This window comes from Sinocyclocheilus rhinocerous, unplaced genomic scaffold, assembly GCF_001515625.1.
Source record: "Sinocyclocheilus rhinocerous isolate Xijiao unplaced genomic scaffold, SAMN03320098_v1.1 scaffold1811, whole genome shotgun sequence".
Taxonomy (NCBI): Eukaryota; Metazoa; Chordata; class Actinopteri; order Cypriniformes; family Cyprinidae; genus Sinocyclocheilus; species Sinocyclocheilus rhinocerous.
The window spans coordinates 270,898-284,986 of NW_015665801.1; the positions used below are offsets into that span (position 1 = coordinate 270,898).

The 14,089-nt window shown below is 43.6% G+C and overlaps 1 protein-coding gene across 5 annotated transcripts in view; it reads right to left on the bottom strand.

Annotated features, from left to right (window-relative positions):
• The window catches only part of LOC107731484 (serine/threonine-protein kinase WNK2-like), a 64,818-nt gene that overhangs the window by 19,358 nt on the left and 31,371 nt on the right, over positions 1 to 14,089 (bottom strand). For all 5 annotated transcript variants that reach the window (XR_001638775.1, XM_016542579.1, XM_016542578.1 and 2 more), the window contains 2 exons: positions 12,702 to 12,919; positions 3,930 to 4,130 (listed from right to left, as the gene is read on the bottom strand). Coding sequence is in view for 4 of the 5 variants with exons in the window: in XM_016542579.1 (XP_016398065.1) it covers positions 3,930 to 4,130; positions 12,702 to 12,919 (419 nt within the window). In the remaining variant the exon portion in view is untranslated. The remainder of the gene's footprint in view (positions 1 to 3,929; positions 4,131 to 12,701; positions 12,920 to 14,089) is intronic.

Sequence of the window (14,089 nt, forward strand, 5' to 3'; positions counted from 1 at the left end):
GGGGGGTTTAACATCTGCCCTCATCTTCCCCTTCCTAATTCCCCTGTAACCACCATCATCTCCACCTGACCGAGGTTAGGTAGGAACCTCCTGTGCCTGCATTGCAGTCTCCTATGCTGGACCTATGATGTTTTCGGTTGGTTTTGTGTCTCACATAGTAACCACCTTACTGATGGTCCGGACTAGAGGCTTCTTCGGGCTTCGCTTCTTGAATGGGGCTCCTGCACGAAAACCATGGTGGGCGAGTATGATCCATTTTGAAAAATATATATATAATGCGCTGGTGGTTGTGTGAATCCGCCTGCTAGCCTACTTTGCAGTGTTTTCTGGGACCTGTGTGTTTCTGTCCTTTTCTAGGGTAGGTCCTCGGTGAGCACCCCCTCTACTGGACTCAGAACCGGGTTCTCGCCTTGCAGTGATGACCTCACTCGTCGATGCTGTATCCAGTCTGTATGACGTCGAGCGTGAGGTATGAGTGGTGTTTTGCGAGAACCCTTCTTGTAAAATGCTATCGCCAGGCAGTGATCGCCTCGCCTCAGAGGGTTGTCTTTGAGCTTGCCACTCCCATTTGGCTCAGTACTTCTGGGCATCTGTGAGCAGATGCTTAGGACTCTCTATAAAATCCATGCTATGGTAAATGCACATGCTAAGCTTCTGTGTACTTTCTAAAATCCACATGGTGGTAAGTGTGCACGCTGAGCACTCTGCGCACTTTCTAAAATCCTGTATGGTAAGGGTTACGCGTTGTCAGCCTCGTTCCCTTTTTCTGAGTTGACCTAGGCGTTCTTTCTAAAATCCTGTATGGTAGGGGCTACGCGCAGCGGCTTCGTGCCATTTCTTGAGTCGGTTAGGCCCCGGTTCCACCTTAGGCACAATTCCATCTGTGTATCCTCATGATACCTACTTTAACAGGGTGTTGCTACTAGGGGTTTGTTGAGACAGTTCCTTCAGCAGGTAGATCTGAATTCATGCACAATGGGTAAATTCGACTTGTCCATTCATTTCACCTTTGTCCAAATCAACTCGGACAATTCCAGTAATTCTGACTCCTGGAAGTTTGTTTTGCAGACTTTTGGGTCTCGTGGCAGTGGCTTCATCAATGGTAGCACTGGGTTGAGGCTGTTTCAGTGGTAGGTCAACAGCTGAGGAGTTTGTCCCTGTTGGAATCCTCACTGCACAATAAGGGTTAAACCGAAATGCTATTGGGCCCTGTTACCTTGGAAACATCCCCGGTTGTTGACTCTGGTGGTACCTTCTGGTGGATTCTGTTGACACAAGAATTATGACAAAAACCTATGACAAAAGTTTATGAAGGACGTCCAGCCTACCGAGTCCAAAAGGGCCATCATCTCATGTGGCACATAAATGGAGATGATGCCACTTTTGAGCCATTTCCTTCTGGAGAATTGACCTATCAGTAAGCCCTGCCACCTTGGTTACTGTTGAGTTTCTACTGTCTTACAATGACAGCTGTCAAGTGTGAAAACGTTGTCCCAAGATGTTTTTAAAAAAAAATTGGACACAGAAGGACCATCATTCAAGTGAGACTTAAATATGCCATGGAGGGATATATAAAATATTTCAAAATAAATATGTAAAAATACAGATCACAATGCAAACAGGAGAAGTCTCATGTTATGGCTGTTACGATTGCAATGACAACACTGTTCATGTACCGCAGGGTAAGATTAAATTAATTTACATTTAACCAGTTTAATATGGAGAGGCACTGAAATATAGACCTTCATTTATGTGTTTTTGACTTACACTGTACATGGCGTGAGAACAGTTTGCTATTTATGCTTGTACGTTAGCACTGACTCACTAACTTTATTGTTAGTTTTTAGTTTGTTAGAAAAGTGTAACTTAATGAGAGTATGACAACCAGAAAATTAACGTTTTTGTCTTCACTGGGATTGGGTTGAATGCTTAGGGACATTTTTGCTCTGTTTTGTTTGGGTTTAGGAAATATAATAAAATAAATTCCATTGCCCATCCTCTCAGGAGACATGGAATCAGTGTTACAAGCACCCTAGGCACATCGTTTTCCATTTTGTAGCATAAACACTATCAAAACGATGAAAGCTTCGGATCTTCCAATGTTTCTCTATTGCGTTGAAACCTAAAGATGTCCAAGTTCCGATCCCCGTGCAACTGATACTCAGCTGCCATTGGCTCATCTGCATTCGAGGGGAGGGGCTTACCGATAGGTCAATTGAAGCCGTCATGTCGGTGTCAGTAGTTTTTTACATAAAGCACCAGGGGGAATACGTTTGTGCCCCGTGGGAAGTTTAGCATGGCACATTCTTATTTTGGCATAGAACATGCTTCTGGCACTGAAGGTGCTTCATGAGAAGGTCGAGGCCTAGAGAATGGATGTTGCATCCTCAGAAAAGGAGTCATTTGGCAGGGCAGGGCAAAAGTGGATCTGTTCACGTCGAATAAGAACCCACTTTCCCCCTTTCGTTCTCTCTTTGTCCTCCGAAACCTCTTGGAGTAATTGCTCTGGCTTATGTGATGCTGATGACTGGTCTGTATGTCATTAAGTCTGTCGGTTCGTATGAGAGTACAGGAGGACAAAGTATATCACTGCTGTCAGCACTGTTTTGGCCGTCCCACATATGGTTTTTGGACCTGGTGTCTCTCCTTCAGGAGATACAGATCAGAGTGGAGTCACTCTCCCAGGCTCGGGGCAGCATTTGGCAAACCCGGCTGGAAATGTGGAACATTGGAGTTTAGCCTTTGAACAGGAGACTCTGGTTAGTTCTGGTTTTACATCTGAGATTACGGAGACCATACTGAATACAACAGTTCTACTGCCCTGTTCAGACACAGTATAAGCATAATGCAATCCTTTACATTTATTTTGCAATCTTCAGGTCTGTACAGATATAAGTACAGGCTCTGATTAGGCCACTTAAGAACTCAATAAATTAGAAGGTGAAACTTGGACCCAACATGATGTCATGTGCAGGATTTCTTCAGTATCTTCCTTCCTTTTGGGGATTTTGCATAGAGGTTACTGCAAACCATAGAGAAAGATGAAATCATGAAATGACATGAGCCGGATTCAAACTTAGTTTGCTGCGTAAGCACCACCACAAACAGAGTATGTGCAGTTTGTGCCACATCTCTGGCACAAAGTATTCATATTAAAGATTACATGACAAATACAGAAATTTTGTGGCAATGACCCAACTCCTTGAAATACATAAGATTGATTGCTTTTCTGCTCACGCATGACCTCAAAATAGAAATATTTGTGGCAATAACTAAATGTGTGAAAATGTCTACTGATCCATAGGAATGATGACAGTATGAGCATCATGCAATCCTTTAAACTTTCTTTGCTGTCCATGAAGTCATGTCGTGTGACTGAGCCATTAGGCAGCCGTTTAAATGTCACATTCCGGCTGACTCCATTTAAATGAAGTAAATGAGTGGAGCGCACATGAGAGACTGTGAAAGTTGGCAATAATCCCATGCGTGTGAGTGAGATATGCGTGACAAAAAAACTGAGAAGGAGAAAGACATGATAATCTAGAACATGATACACTGTTCAGAGAGGCAACTCTGACACCTTCGTCTTCTGCATATCAACTATAAATAACTGTCACACTGCATCCAAGCCAGGCGGCATGCATATTGAGCAATAAATCATATGGTTTGGTTTCTATGTGTGTTGATTAGGGCAGCTCCAAACATTAAAGTCTTGCTTCGCATAATTGTATCACAGTTATCAAATATGATGTGATTGGCTGTGATTGTGTTACTACATGATGCATTTTGCTTTCCACGAGGCCAGTGGACATTAGACATTTGTTGCACTGTGGCTGGTTAGGGCAGCGGCAGACACATTTACAGCAAATATGTACAGCAGCATATGCTTGACAGGCTATTGTAGACAACAGCCGTGTGAGTGTGTTCACCTTGTCGGGGTGGTGTGTGTGTGGTGGGGCCATAGATGTTGTCAGAGGACAGAGAACCCTTGAGCGAGCAGGGCTGCTGAGTCTGGACCGGCTCCAGTGGTTCTGACACGGTGCTCAGCGTGGCTGTGCTGGATCCCACTGAGCTGTTACCCAGAACCGAGCTCTTGACCGGAGACCCCGACACACTGGAGCACGTCTCTGCTACAGGAGAACACAGAGGGTTGACAGTGACAAATCTGGCCTTTTATAGTGTGTGTTTACTTAGAGGATCCAACTTTCATATTGGTGGAATAAAGTTTAAAAGAATTTAGACAAATTAAAATACAAAGCTGCACAGGTTGCACAAAACTGGAGTACTGGAGTACTTCCAGACTGCATATCTGGAAATAGTATTATTTGTACAATTATTACTATAATTACTTTGCCAAGCCAACACACTGATCTACAATTTATGCTTCTACAGTATCTCATCCTAGAGCTTTCAAGCAATGATCACCAAACTTGGCACAGACTTTCAGGCTGTTCTGACTCAGAATGCTAAATCTTTTCTAAATGATCAAACTTATAAAATTCTTGGTAGCAACTTCTGATATTCAGTCAAACCATAAAACATCTTGGGTTATGTATGTAACCATGGTTCCCTGAGAAGGGAACACTGCGTCCTCAAGGGGTCACTATGGGGAATGCCTTCAGCGTGACTGGTGTCTGAAGCATACATCTAAACACGACAATAACATTGGCCGGCGACAGCCGACGTCATCGCCCGGCGCGACCAAAGTATAAAAGGGCGCTGGGAGCACACGTCATCCACTTCTTCGTCTGAAGCTTACGTCTGAAGCATGGCAAGGGAACTAGAGGACGCAGTGTCTCGTTCCCTTTCGAGAGAACTTTGAACTGCGTCCTCTAGGGGTCGATATGGGGAACGGTATACCCACGCCGCCATGCTGGGGGGAGTGCATGCCAGAAACCACAGCGAGCACTATGTACCAACTCTACCATAGGCATGGGACTTGCCCCAAATAACATCTTGACGGCTGTCAGTGACATTATCCCCTTCGGCCAAGGGCCTGAGCTGCATACCCTAAAATAACTTACCTGTTAAGGGCTGGGCTAGGAAGCCCAAGCCTAGGGCAGAGCTCAAGACTTGTAATCAGAAAAACCAGTCTAAAAACCAAACCAGACCCTGGCCTGCCACCCAGGGGGGCTACCGCCGGTTCTGAATAAACCTGCTCAAAGAACTGACTCGACAGATCTTTGGTAGCAACACCCTGCTCAGAAATGTATCAACAGAGACACATAAGTTGAGTGGAGCCCAATGCGAGAACCGGTGCCTAAACCAACTCAGAGAAAGAGAACGAGGCTGACAGCGCATAACCCTTACCATACAGGATTTTAGAAAGTGCACAGAAAGCTTAGCATGCACACTTACCACAATGTGGATTTTAGAAAGTGCACAGAAGCTCAGCGTGTGCACATACCATAGCATTGATTTAGAAACACCGTTGCTTAAGGGGTAACCGAGGCTGTATTAAATCAGCCTAGGGGCCCTACGTGACCATGGTACGCTCACAGAACAGAATCCGAAGCATCTGCTCACAGATGCCCAGATAGGGAGCGGCGCGCTTGCAAGTGCAAGTGCAAGTGGAAAAACAGTATGTCCAGCTATAGACAGGCTCTAAAAGCTGCCAGGGCCGAGCATATCCACAAACTCATAGAAAATAACCAAAACAATCCAAAGTTTTTATTTAGCATAGTGGCTAGATTAACAAATAACCAGACGCCACCCGATCTAAATATTCCCTCACAGTTTAATAGTAATGAATTTATGAATTTCTTCACTGATAAAATAGATAACATCAGAAACACAATAACAAATGTAGATTCTACAGCATATAATACTTCAGCTTCATTCATCGCACCAAAAGATAAACTGCAGTGCTTTACAAATATAGGACAGGAAGAGCTAAATAAACATATCACTGCATCTAAACCAACAACATGCCTCTTAGATCCTGTACCCACTAAATTACTGAAAGAGTTGTTACCTGTAGCAGAAGAACCGCTTCTCAATATTATTAACTCGTCATTGTCTTTAGGTCACGTCCCAAAACCATTCAAGCTGGCGGTTATTAAGCCTCTTATTAAGAAACCACAACTAGATCCTAGTGAACTGGCAAATTACAGACCCATCTCAAATCTTCCTTTTATGTCAAAAATTTTAGAAAAAGTTGTGTCTGCACAATTGCGCTCCTTCCTGCAAAAAAATGATCTCTATGAAGAATTTCAGTCAGGTTTCAGGCCCCACCATAGCAAACACAGCTGCTTAAGGGGTAACCGAGGCTGTATTAAGCCAGCCTAGGGGCCCTATGTGACTGTGGCACGCTCACAGAACAGATTCCGAAGCATCTGCTCACAGATGCCCAGAAGGGAGCGGCGCGCTTGCAAGAGGCCCTTCATGGTGAGGGGAGCACAGCTAGCTCACTTAACAAGCAACCCGCCAGGGAGGCAGGAGATGGTCCAGCCGCCTGTCATGATTGGTATCCGGAGCTCAAAAGAGCGGAGGCCCAACTTCAAAAATAGAAGGAGGACTCGAACGCTCAGACCGAGAGGGGCGTGCTCATGAAACCCCCAAGGGCACTGCTAAGCTCGACCCACAAAGAGAGCGTCTCAACCGGGAGGCGGAGAGAAGCCTAACAACCTGAGGCCGCAACTCAATGGAGCTCAAACGAGCGGAGGACTTGATGAGAGAAGTCCACAGATGCTCAATCGGCAGGCTCAAAGACAACCCTCCGGGGTGAGGGGAGCACTGTCTGGCTTTACCCAAATAGAGGCAGCTTATCAGGGAGGCAGCAAGCGGCAAATGTGACATCTGAAATGGGATCCTGCTAGAAGGGGATCACACATTTCTAAAGAGAACAACAGGGTCCTGGCATAGAGGCAACTGACCAAGGAGGCAACAGAAACGGGCCTAACACTCAGTTTCGTTGCAAATGAAGTTTTTCAGGAGCAGCGCTCTCGGCTCTCAAGCTGAGGCGGGCCCTTACAGCACATACTGGGAGCGAATCATAGCGTCACAGTGAGGGGAGCAATTCTCGGCTCGACCAGAAGGATGCGCTAGATTAGAAGGGGTAACCCAGCAGGGCCCAATAAGAGACAGTCCACTGGTGCAGCTGGACACGGTCTCATGCTCGATAGAGAGCATGGGACCCTTATAACCAGACCCGATAGAATCTGAAGAAATAGCGGGACCCAATAACCATTCATGCGTACAGAGCTTACTGCTCCTCAGAACAGAAGCATACAAGAGGGGTTTCCGCAGAAACACAAATCCCTCTTACCTCAGAGAACGCAGTGTACTCAAGCCCACTCTGCAGAGGGGCAATTACTGGTTCAACCATAAGGGCAGTAGACAGGGAGGACCCGCGGGCCTGACTGTCTATGGAGTCAATGCCTCAGCGAGAGGAGCTCTAGATCAGAGAATGTGCATGATGGTTAAGGAAATACTAAAATCTCAGGAGGCCCCTCAAGGTGAGAAATGAGTAGCGCACCCTGGCCAGAGGATAGGGAGCATGTCACAAAGCATGTACTCAGAAGAGTACTAGCCTGCGAGAAGGTGAGGGCTATCGCCAGCCTGGATCCAGTACCGATGAGTGAAACCATCACTGTAATCGGTCAACAGCAGGAGGTCCTGACTTAACAGGGGAGTTAAACCTAAAAGTCAGAAAACAGAACAGGTCTGAGTAGCGCTGCAGAAAAAGGCTAGTATCGAATACACAAGAACTAGCAGTAGAGTAGATGAAATGGATCGTACTCACCAACCATGGCTCCTGCGCATTACTCAGGCTCATGGATATATGCTGGAGGCGAAGTCTGAAGAGCACTGGGGTCCGAACCATCAGTAGGTAGTTCTATGAGACTTGTGTGGCAAATGTGGCCCAAATCTGATTTTTTTGCTCTCATGTGAGTCAGATCTGTTTTTGTCATGACAGTGTGAACAGCACAAACCGCATGGAATCTGATCTTTTCAATTCTGATTTGTGCCACTTCCATGTGTGGTACTAAATCCGATCCATGTCAGATGTCTTGCAATGCGACCGCAGTGTGAACGGTCATGTCGGATTTCATGCGGCTTTTAGATCGACATTCGTCATAATTCCGCGCTGACGGGAGACACTTCAAAGATTTCACATACCCAAAGTTATCAAGACAGTAGCGAAAGGTGATCAGTGGAAGTGTGATGTGTCAGAACTTATGTGTATTACAGTGACAACTCTACAAGCAAAACATGAGGGCTTGTATCATAAAAGTTGAAAAACTCTGCTTTCTTTTGTCACATCCTTGTCTTTATTTTTTTCATATTGCCTGTGCATAATTTCGCTGGCTTCTGCAGCAGATCACACTAAATAAATGCATAATTGCTTACTTTACATCCTCCATGTTTACTTGCGTATGACGGCGCACTGTGCAAGTGTTGCCAAATCCACATTTTCCCCACGGAATTGGGCTACTTTTTCCTCTGTTGCTGCGGGATGTTTTTCAACTTCGTGGGTTGACACGACCCCACTAACCTCCCTGAACATGATTGGGCTAGTTTTGGACTAGTTTTGAGAAAGAATTGGATGGACTTTATTCTGAAAATCTGGAAACCCTGTTCGTATCGTTCTTTTGCGCATTCGGGTCAGTTCAGAACCACCTGTTCACACTGGAAATCTGATATTGGCCACATTTAAAACAACAATGTGAACAGCTATACAAAAAAATCGGATCTGAGAAAAAAATCGGAATTGAGCACTAAGGCTCGCAGTGTGAACGTAGCCATAGAGACCAAAACATCATAGGCCCAGCATAAGAGACTGCAATGCAAGCGCAGGAGGCTCCTACCTAACCTCAGTCAGGAGGGAAACTTTTTAGGGGAATTAAGGGGAGGAAGATGAGAGCAGATGTAATACTCTCAGAGGAAGGGGAGTAGGTAGCTCAGGTTTTACTCTGGTCCAGACAAGAGCGTTAAGAATGCCTAGTCAGGATCACCTCACTCAAATCTTGCCTGACACACTTAGACCCACACCTCTTTTGAACCCTACCCGCAGGCGGGGGAGGGGCGCGAGTCGCGACACTAGTCTTCTGAGCCCGCCTTTGATCCTTAGATCAAGACGGTCCAGGACCCCTTTGTTGTTCAGGCTCAGACCTGGACCTTTGTGGAATGAAGGATCTGAAGGCAGCCGAGCGCGTCTTGGCCTCCTTAAACTTCTCGACCACCGTCTCGACGGAAGTGCCGAAAAGCTCAGAAAGGGAAACTGGCGCTTCAAGAAGAAAGCCCTTCTCTTTCGACCCAATATCTGCCAGATTCACCCACAGATGTCTCTCCGTAACCACCATGGCCGCCATGGATCTGCCAAATTGCAGTGGCGGCCTGCTTAGTGGCACAGAGAGCAAGATCTGTGGTGCGGCGCAACTCAGCCACCTCATCGGGGGAAAGACCCTGACCTTTATCCAGGTCTTTCAGCAGATCAGCCTGATAAGCCTGAAGCACCGCCATGGTGTGCAACGAGGCTGCAGCCTGACCTGCTGCCGTGTATATGAATGAATGAATGAATGATGCATTTATATATGTATATATATATAATGCCCTGCCATTCAAGCGAGATGTATCCTGAAGTAGGGGTGGGCGCTATACCGGTATGAAAGTGACTACCGGTATTATGTTGTTCCATGATATGGATTTTGCTATACCGTGGATACCGTTATATATTCATGAATTCAAATTTTGCATTTATATTGTTTTGTTAAATTTGGTACGCTTTGCAAATTTTAACACAAATGACGATAGGACTTTGTCCTCTGTGTGCAACGCCGTACTACATAGGCATTAGTGAGCAAACACAGAGCATCGTAACAGACCAAATTAATAGAGCACAAATCGCCTACTCCAGTAGTTCCCAAACTGAGGGATCGTGTACAGTCAGCAGATTATTTTGCAAAAGAAACCTCTGCAGGGTGATAAAGACTACACTGTGTAATTTTCCCTCTTATCATGCGGCCACTTGTCTGATAAGTAAACAATTGAGCGCAAAATATTAATTTGACATTTTAATTACCTTAACATGGACTCGCAGTACCCGCTTGAGCGCTCCGTTATCAGTTGTAGAAGTTGTGGTTGTATCAATAACAGACCACTAGATGGCGCGATTGAAGAATCAGAGTTGTATTGCAGGGAGTCATGTAGAAATATAAATGAACGATGTATGGTTCTGCTCTGAGAATGAAAGTTACAAGTTTGTGAAAGGACTTTCAGTGCCAGGTAAACGTAAAACAGATTATGAATATATTTAAAATTCACAAATACCAAAACAACTACACCAGACACGAGCGGCGCAATTTCACAAAAGCAAATAGAACCCAGTGATGTTCTCTGCTGTGGATGCGATGCGACGCGACACGACACGACAAATCCATGACAGTAAACTGATACCGCATTCTATTTCTGACGAACTCCAGCGCTCTGACACAAAGGACCATTTCAAACATTCATAAGAGAATCGTGAAAAAACTGTTTCTTCAAAAATATTAAGCAGCACAAATGTTTTCAACATTGATAATAATAAGAAATGGTTACTGAGCAGCAAATCAGCATATTAGAATGATTTCTGAAGGATCATGTGACACTGAAGCCTGGAGTAATGATGCTGAAAATTCAGATTTGATCACAGGAATACAGTAGCCTATATGTAAAAAAATTCAAATAGATAATTTAAATTGACAATACTTTACAATATTACAGTGTTTACTGTATTTTTAATAAATAAATGTAGCCTTGATCAGCATGAGACTTTCCAAAAAAAAAAAAAAAAAAAGAGGGGGGGGGCCTTGAAAATATTTTTCTCTACAAAAGGGGGGCCCGGCAGAAAAAGTTTGGGAACCACTGGCCAACTCAAACACACACTATTTAATTTAATTTAAATTGAATTTAATTCATACAGGCCTACCTCATGTTGCACGTTTGCACTTTTTGAGAAAAACAATTGCACAATAAAAAAACGCTTTTCAGGTCTATGTCCAATCCCTCACTTTTTCTAGTTATATAAGGTTAAAATATTTTGCCTGTAATTTTTTTTTCTCATATCGCAATATAATATCGATATCGCCTGGACAGTGTAAAATATCGTGATATGTATTTTAGCTCATATCGCCCACCCCTATCCTGAAGTGGTTTGGACGGCATGGAGGGAGCCTTAAGAGAAGATGTCTCCCCCATAGAGAGATAGCAGGCTAGTGTCTCTTCAACAGGGGGCATCTTCTCATATCCATTCTCATGCATCCCCTCAATGTTGGCATAACTAATATGCTGGAATCTATGAATGCGAGATGAGAATGGATTTTTCCAAGCCTTCTTGATCTCCACATGGAGATCGGGAAGAAATGGAAAGCTCACCAGAGCCGGAACGCTATGGCTAGAAAGTAAACGCTCATCAAGGCGGCCTCGAGGCGTCACTTTCTTGGCCCGGTTCCACGACAAGTCAAGCCTCGCCGTGGCACGATCCATAACCTCAAGCAGCCCATCATACGCGGTGCAGGAGGATTGGGAGGACTCAGTCTCAACTTTTTCATCTTCATCTGACATCTGCTCATCCTGGCTTTGAGCCAGCAGAGCACTAGCCGCTGGATCAGACGATGTAAGAGAGATAGCATTGTCGTCCAGCAGCTCACTCTCGTCCGTGACTGATGAGTGCGAAAGGGAAAGACCCTTTTTTAACTCATGAGCCAGGTCCATCTGCAATCCCCACAAGCTCAATTTCCTCCGTGCCTCAGCAACGGAGGGTCCTGAACCACGGGGAGCTGATGACTGTCCCTCTTTCCTCAAAAAGAGAGACAAACGAGAGGGGAGCTTTTTCATAGAAAAAAGCTTGCAGTGTGCGCAAACTGCCCCCTTGAGGACATCGCGCACGTGCTCTTCACCCAAACAAAAGACGCAAAGATCGTGTGTGTCATCAGGTGTCAAATAATGAGGACACGGATCCACACACTTCTTAAACGCCTTACTAGTGCTCGCCATGGTAAAGAAGAGTAATCGTTCTTACCAGAAAAGCACGCTTCAAACAAAACAGTCCTGAAGACAAAGAAGAGGATGACGTGTTCTCCCGACGCCATTTTACACTGTGGTCACGCCGGGTGATGACGTCACAGGCTGTCGCCGGCCAATGTTATTGTCGTGTTTAGATGTATGCTTCAGACACGGGTCACGATGAGGCGTTCCCCATAGCGACCCCTAGAGGACGCAGTTCGAAGTTCCCTCGGAAGGGAACTTTAAATTATTCAATTGTCAACTTTCAAACAATTTTTTAAAATTATTATTAGCAATGGTTGCTAAGGTAAAAATCACCATTACCACACACCCACACTCATACCTAAAGTGAGGCAGTCTAATCTTAACTAATAACTAATCTTAAAAGTTAAACTTGGACATGAACCACACTCTGCACCGTTGGTTCTTCAGGCATGAATAATTCCTCAAATCATGTGTCTTGTTGGGGAAAGCTGTACTATTACTTTAAGCAATCAAATGGACAATAAAATGTGCACTGTGGTGCCAAGTTTTGCAGACCAAATATCTACATTTTCTTCAGATACTAGTTACATTTCAAATGTACTTAATTTAACAGAAGCCAGATAGCATTCTGTTGGCCATGTTCCTCAGGGGTCCAAAATATAGTGGTACCACCCCTTCTGTGATTTTAAAGCTGGCACTCCGGCTCACACAAACTCTCGCATACATACTAGAGCTGTTGCTTCGGTTGTTCCTAAGCTGTTGCACCATGGGATTGAGCAGTCGGCTTCCCTTCAGCTTGTGTTTGGAGGCTCTGCGGCGGCGGCCTGTAGGCGGCACTGCATGCAAGAAGCCCATGCTGGGAGGAACCGGTCGACCTAACCGAGAATACAACTGTTCGATCTCTCCTCTCTGATGAGCCTGAAGCTCGGAGATCTCCTTCATGTGCCTGCAGACATCAAACATTGTGTTACGGTTTTCATTCTCTTATTTAGCGAAAAGTGTGTCTATATGACAGGTATGATGACATCAGCCAAAAACGAAAAGTAAATTATTACAATTATTACATTGCGATGAAACATGAATGTGTACTGATGAATTGTCAGTGGTGTAAAATACTTGAGTAATTTTACTTGATTACTGTACTAAGTATTATTTTGGGGTATTTGTACTTTATTCAAGTAAAATTTAAACTGACTACTTGTACTTTTACTTTATTACATTTCTCAAGAAAAAAAAATCTACTTTTAATAAAAAAAAAAAAAAATGCAAAAAAATTTAATGGGCTGTATTTTTTGAGTTCCACTTTGCCGCATTTTAATTGTTGTTGACTAGATAGATGTTTTGACCTACAGCCATTGTTTTTTGTTTTCTCCCTTTAACCAAACCTGTCTGACAAAACATTTTATTCAGTGTATTTTTAAGCAATTTTCATTTTGCATTGAGAAGATGTTTCAACATGACGAAACAAGAAATCTCCTTTTTTATTTATGTATTTATTTATTTGATTTTTTTTGGCTAACAGGGTTTCTGCAAGATTTTTAAGCTCAAATTTAAGACTTTTTAAGACCTTTTTAAAGACCTGCACAAATAAAATTAATACCATATGAGCGGGGTAGGGCAATGTCTATAGTACCATATTAAACTGTAAAATTACTGTAAAAAGCATAATTTACAGTTCAGATACAAGTTTTCACAAAAACAAAGTTTTATAAAATGATAAACTTTACATTTCAGCCTTTAAACCATTGTTAAGAAAATGGATGAGTCAAAAGTATTAATTATTATATTAATTTAAACAATTATTATCAATAAATTATTATATCAATTAAATAACATAAATTAGGGGTGTGCGATACTGTCAAAAAATGATATCTCGATATTTTTCTGGGATTTTATCGATAACGATAATTGGATGATATTTTGCTGAGTGTGTTATTGTGCTGATATCTTAAGGACTACTGTGGACAGCTGAATCCTGAATTTTTTGATATTCTTCATATTCTGTGTGGTCAGTTCACAGCAGTAATAGAAATGTTTTATGTGCATTAAGTTTTATGGGCATTTTTACCTTTAAGCCATTTTTTCTAAAAGTGTGCACCATCTTTTGAGTCAAATT